The 6,000-nt window shown below is 49.4% G+C and overlaps 1 protein-coding gene across 50 annotated transcripts in view; it reads right to left on the bottom strand.

The window, feature by feature from the left end:
- Positions 1-4,466, bottom strand: part of MAP4K4 (mitogen-activated protein kinase kinase kinase kinase 4) — a 191,719-nt gene extending 187,253 nt beyond the window's left edge. For 42 of the 50 annotated variants that reach the window (XM_045368703.2, XM_015433294.4, XM_074011139.1 and 39 more), the window contains exons 1-2: positions 4,035-4,466; positions 3,629-3,694 (exon numbers count right to left, since the gene is read on the bottom strand). In XM_045368703.2, coding sequence (XP_045224638.1) covers positions 3,629-3,694; positions 4,035-4,091 — 123 coding nt within the window. In that variant the 5' untranslated portion in view covers positions 4,092-4,466. Of the gene's footprint in view, positions 1-3,628; positions 3,858-4,034 lie in introns of those variants that run through there. The other 8 variants (XM_065526670.2, XM_065526672.2, XM_065526662.2 and 5 more) reach the window with 3 other exon arrangements.
- Between the last annotated feature and the right edge of the window lie 1,534 nt (positions 4,467-6,000).

Genomic DNA, 6,000 nt, shown 5'->3' with positions numbered 1-6,000 from the left:
CAATAAGGCCGGGTGCAGTGGCTCATGCCTGTATACAATCCCAGCATTTTGGGAGGCCGAGGCACGCAGATCACTTGAGGCCAGGAGTTCAAAACCAGCCCAGCCAACATGGTGAAACCCCGTCTCTATATACAAAAATTAGCTGGGCGTGATGGCACGCACCTGTAATCCCAGCTACTCAGGAGGCTGAGGCAGCAGAATCACTTGAACCCAGGAGGCGGAGGTTACAGTGAGTGGACATGGTGCCACTGCACTCCATGCTGGGCAACAGAGCAAACCTCTGTCTCAAAACAAAATAACAATAAAATCCAAAATAACATGGAAACAAACTTGATTTACTTCTGGTTTTAATTTTTCACACTATCATTGTCCTCACTGATTGTACCAGACACTTCTTTTATAAATACATGGTATTCTGAATGTAAACTTGTGAAGAGAAAATTTATAATCTTAAGTTTATGAGTATCCTTCTCTCGAAAACCTAAGGGTGAAAATAATTTCTCTAAACAGAATATACCCTGTTTTTCACCTCCCTCTTTTAAGATGAAGTTATATACTGTTCAACTATACCAGACCATTTACCACTGTTGTCAGAGATACAGAAAATTAGAAGTTATCCCCAAAAAACTGGATCAAGTCCCCCACTCTCAGAGATCCCCAATTCCAACAAAATCTTTCAGTGGCTCCTCACTGCTTAAAGAGGCTGTCTCTCCTGAAGTCCAAGTAACATCTCCTTGAAATTCCCACTACTCCCTAACCTTTCTACCATTCCCAAAGGTCACTCTCAGCCCTACGGCCACACACAAACCCCTCCCCTCCCTTTCTTCAATAAATGAGGGGTCTACCATTAGCACAGTTTTGCAGGGGAGTCATTCGCCCCAAAAAAAGCTATTTCATACGACATATCAAATCTCGGAAAACTCTCTTTTCCACTCATTCACTTCATGTATATATAGCTGCCTCAAAATAAGCAACCTCTGCACTACTGAAAAATAGAAAATGACACTAAAATAAATTAGGACCACAAGTTGTTCAGCTTCCAGATTTTTTTTACCTAAAATTATGTTTAAAAATAAAGACCTTTTTATAAGTAACAATTCAGCAACAAAAAATTTTTCGAATTCATCCTAAAGGATGTTTAGCAGCAATAAACAAACTCTAGAGCGTTAATAATCTAATCCCAAAGCTACCACAAGCAAATCATGAACTCCTATCCAACAAAAATCCAAAATGAACTCCTATGCATAATGGTAAATGGTTCTAGAAATTAAATACTTAAAAAGAGGAAAAAAGAGATGCTCTGCTATTTTTACCACCTCTAAGACTGAAGTTCCCAGTACCTGCTTGTAAACATTAAAGAACTTCTTGTTATAGTAAAAAAAAAAAAAACACGTAGAGTAAAAAAATTTTCCTGATGTATGAGACAATCAGGAAAATGTTAACAGTAAATGTAAGACATTTTTCCAAGTGTGATAACAACAATGTGATTTTGTAAAAAAGAAATATTCTCAAGTATTTATGACTGAAATGGCATTTGGGGTTTACATTAAGATAAAGGAGAAGAAGAATACAGATGAGACAAGATTAGTCATGTGCTGATAAACCGAGCTCTCTAGTCTTTATGTTTCAAGTTTTCCATAATATAAAAATGTAACTGCTTATGAGCAAAACCTCAGGCACTATTTTGTTCTGGACTGTAGGCAACTTTTGCACGGATTTTATTTCTTAGGTTTGCATAATTAGAGAAATTCTCAACTGCACAGACTTTGTAGTCAGAGAGCTGTGTCATGCCAGTATCCCAAATACTTGTCAAACATAGCGCTCAGCAAACCTAGTTCAAAAGCTTGGGGGAATGGAACTAAAAAGGCAATGAGGGGAAATAACAATGAACTTGACTAAACTCTTACCATAAACAGCTCCCACCTCTTAAAACCAATAAAGACAAACTGGGGTTTCATTCTTTCCTTTTTCTTAAGGTTTAAAGACTATATTACCTTCTGGCTTACTTCTCTGCCCTTAACATCCATGCTGACCAAATAAGACAAACAATCCAACTACTGTGTAACCAGGTCAAAAACAAGCTCTGGCTAATTCACTTGGAAGACTACAATCACCACTTAGATTTGGCGAGAAAAAACTGGGTTAGAAAAAAACTGACTGATGCTTAAACAAACAACAGACCCGGGAGAGTATCCTTTAGCCAGTTACCAACCACTCAGCGAATTGCAACACAATCTTCTCCAAAATTTTCCAAAGCCTTCCAAATTCAGTTGAGCCCGGCAAGCTGAGTTAACAGGGCTCTCTTTCAAATTCAAAAATCTGGCCCCGGCCCCAAGAGTTAACCAACAAAACACAAGCTAATACACTTGAGATCACCTAAGAATACTGACCCAAGTTCGGACCACAGTCCAGTAAGTACACTGCCCAGGCTAGAAGTTTGGGCTGAGGAGAGGCGTTTAAGTGATAGATAAACTCTACTCACAAAGCAGAAAAGAGACAGACAATAAGATCCACACTTAATCTAGCCTAAGAAAACGTCTACAGTCAGCTTCCAACCCCCCCCCAACTCCACCCATTTTTAATGAGACAATGACAATTCTTCACGGTGAACCACAAAGCCCTGCTTCCCTAACCTTGTACCGACTCTAACAGAACACTCCCCCAGTGCAGATTAAACTTTTAGAAAACGTTCAGTAATGAGAAACGAATCAAGACAGGAAGAATTTAACATTCCGTTCTGAATTTTCAAGGCCTGTGCCTCCATTCCCTACAGCTCTTTCATAATCTCTAGACTGTACAATGGATAAAATGAACACTGTTAGTCACATCAGGTGTCAGCTACTCAGCGCAGACTCAGTCTCCAGATTTGCTAGTTTCATTTATCGTTGGGGTGGAGGGTGGGTGTTAAAATTTTCAAAAAAGATAAAGACCTGGGTGGGTGTGAAACCAGGGCATCCTCTATATTCTCTTCGCTCTCCGTCATTTCTGTTTCAATTACACAGCTGTCAAACAGGTTATTCCTGGAATTCAGATTTTATAATCCCCACACTGTAATTCTTCCTGCTCCTGTTGCCCAAACACACACTCCTCCCTGCTTCCCCAAAATACGTATCCATCAATAGAAAGGATGACAACCACAGTTATAAAGTATTCCCAGGTAACGCCAAACTCCCCACCTTGAGCAACTGGCAAGCACTGAGTGGAGGCTGAAACATGATGACAATTTTCACGATGGCCAAAGCAGTGGTTTAGGATCGTCAGAGGCAAGGCCCGCCTCCACGGTATTTTAATTTACACACAAACTCAGGAGGCCAGATTTGGGGGGAAAAAAAGAGAAAATTCAGGTTGTCTTATTTTTTAAAAATGCTTTTCCATTTTTTTGAAGTAAAGTGCATGCCTAAGAGTGTAGCTTATTTCCTTATCTTAAAGCCAGGAAATGAGGTCTTTTAAGGCCAGTCTGAATATAAACTCGGTGTGCAAAAACAGAGGGACTGCAAGGCGAAACCCCTCTCCCAACTTTGGCCAAGCGGCGTGGCCTCCAGTCAGCAGCCTGTTTATCACCCTCTCCTCGTCCCCCAACAAGAAGTTTCCACATGCCACGGGAAACAAAGAAGGCGCCCACACCAACCTTATAGACTTGTCCATAGGTGCCATTTCCAACCACTTCCACCAGCTCAAAAATCCCAGCAGGATCCTGGAGAGGAAGGAGGGGAGGGGTTATCATTTAAAAGAAGCCAAAAAATGAATAAATCAAGCAGGGCAGTTGGAGAGAAAGGGCGGTGACAAAAGAGGTGGGTTTCGCCCCGCGCGGTCCCCCGGCGCCCGGGGGTCGCGCGGCGGGCTCGGGGCGTGGGGGCGGCGGAGGGTAGCGCCCGCCCCGCACCAGCCCGCACAGGCAGACAAAGGGGCCGCCGCGCCGGCGGCTCTGCCCACGGCGGCGCCCGAGCGCCCGGCCGACCAGGGCGCGGCCCCGGCTGCCGGCTGCCGGCTGCCGGCTCCCCGCTCCCCGCGCGCCCGCTCGCGGGCCCACTCACCCGCAGGGAGGAGAGATCGATGTCCACCAGACTTTTTGCAGGGGAGTCGTTCGCCATTTTCCCTTTTTGCCACCAAAAAACAAATAACAATAAATGTCTCTGTCGCTCTGTGTATCTCAGCCGCAGACCAGGCCGCCGACGGCGCTCCTCGCGCGGCAGCCGGGCCGGCCCGGGACTCTCCTCGCGGGGCCGGGGGCGGCGGCGGCGGGCTCGGCTGCGCTCTCGGGCCGCTCGGGGCTCTCGGCCGGCCGGGCCGCGCGGAGGGCGGACGGAGCGTGCGCGGGCGGCGGCGGCGCTCACACCATGGCGCGGGGCCGGCCGTCAGGCCCCCGGGCGTCGCCCGCCGCCTCAGGCCCCGGCGCCCGCGCCCCGCGCCGCGCGCCTTGAGGACGGGCCCGGAGCGTGGGGCCGCGGCGGCGCCGAGAGTTGAGCGAGTGAGCGCGAGGCAGCGAGACAAAGATAACCCGGGAGGCGGAGGCGGAGGCGGGGAGCGAGGCGGGGAGCGAGGTGGGGAGGGAGGGGGCGGCGGCGGCGCGGGAGGAGGAGAAACGGGACACCAAAAATATATTCTGAGGAGAGAGAAAACAGCTCCCCCTTTCCTCCTCAGGCAGGAAAAACCGGCGGAAACGCACTCACACCCCTACCCTGCCGGGGAGGGCGCGGGCCGAGGCGCCCGCGCGGCGTGAATATTCATCAGGGGTGGGGCCCGAACAATGGCCGGGCCGGCGGGCAGTGCGGGCAGCGGCCCCGACACGACGCCCGGCGTCCAGGGTGCGGCCCCGGCGCTCGACCCCGCACGGCGCTCCCGAAAACAGCAGGAGCGGGGAGGAAACGGGCTGGGATTTCCCCGGGGAGGAGCTGAGGTGGAGAAACGCCCCTACCTCGCGCTAACAACAAATGACAGGAAACTGAGCTGGACCGACGCTAAGAGGACAGGGACCCTCGTGTCTCCCAGGGCAAGGGTGTGTCCCGCCGGCCGCGCCCCGGCTCTAGAGGGACGCGAACCGGGTGTTGCCGCGCGGAGGAGGGGCCTCCCTCGATCCTCGCCCCCTCCTCGCCCCGCTTGCCCCATCCCCCACTCTCCCACCTCCTAGAGAGGAGACCCTGAAGTCCCTCGTTTCCGGCTTCCTTGCACGGTTTTCTTTTCCTTTCTCTGCTTTTGCAAGCTAAATGTGTGGTACGGTTGTGGTTGTAGTTGCGGGATCCGCTGAGCATCGCTGGGCTGCCGGGCCACATCCAAAACAGCTCCTGTAATTGCCTGGCGCTGCGCTCCCGGCTGCGCTTGGTAGGTGAGCACTGTGTTTGGGGCCCTTAGTACCGACCCGCGTTTTGTAACCTGGACATCACTAAGGATCAACAAACAGGTTTCTTCCGACAACCTCGGAAGCCAGTCGGTAGTTAGGCACTTTAATGCCAGTGAATCAACAGCCATTTACATCGCATTCCTCCACCGTCCAAAAACTTTCAGTGGTTCCCGGTTACCTGACAGGTGTTCTCAAAACGTGCGTGCTTCAGGCAAAGTGCCGATTGCCTGGCCCTGCCTCCCGAGTTCCCGTTTCAGGAGGTCAGCAATGGGCCTGAGAATGTGCGTGTGTAAGTTCTCAGTGTAGCTAACGTCACTGTTACAGGGATCACTCGTTGACAACAGTGGCCTCCGGCTATTCATGATTGGATTTTCATAAACATAACCATCATCGTCTACCAATTCTTATGCACATACTGTGTCTCCCCCAAACAAACGCGTTGTGCCAAGTGCTTTACACACAGCACTCTATTTACAGCCTTGAAGGAATGTTATCCTCCTTTTTGGTAAGGAAAGCAAAGTACTGAAAGATAAGGAATATGTCCGAATTCCTTAAAAGCCCAGCCTGGAAGTTGAGCAGGGATTTTCACCAGGTTAGCCTGTTCGCAGAATCCGGATCTCTGATTCAGTCAGCCAAGTTAGTTAGCTCTACCCACAATATGT

This window comes from Macaca fascicularis, chromosome 13, assembly GCF_037993035.2.
Source record: "Macaca fascicularis isolate 582-1 chromosome 13, T2T-MFA8v1.1".
Lineage (NCBI taxonomy): Eukaryota > Metazoa > Chordata > Mammalia > Primates > Cercopithecidae > Macaca > Macaca fascicularis.
The sequence above is the reverse complement of the archived record's forward strand: the minus strand, read 5'-3'. Positions and strand labels throughout refer to the sequence as shown.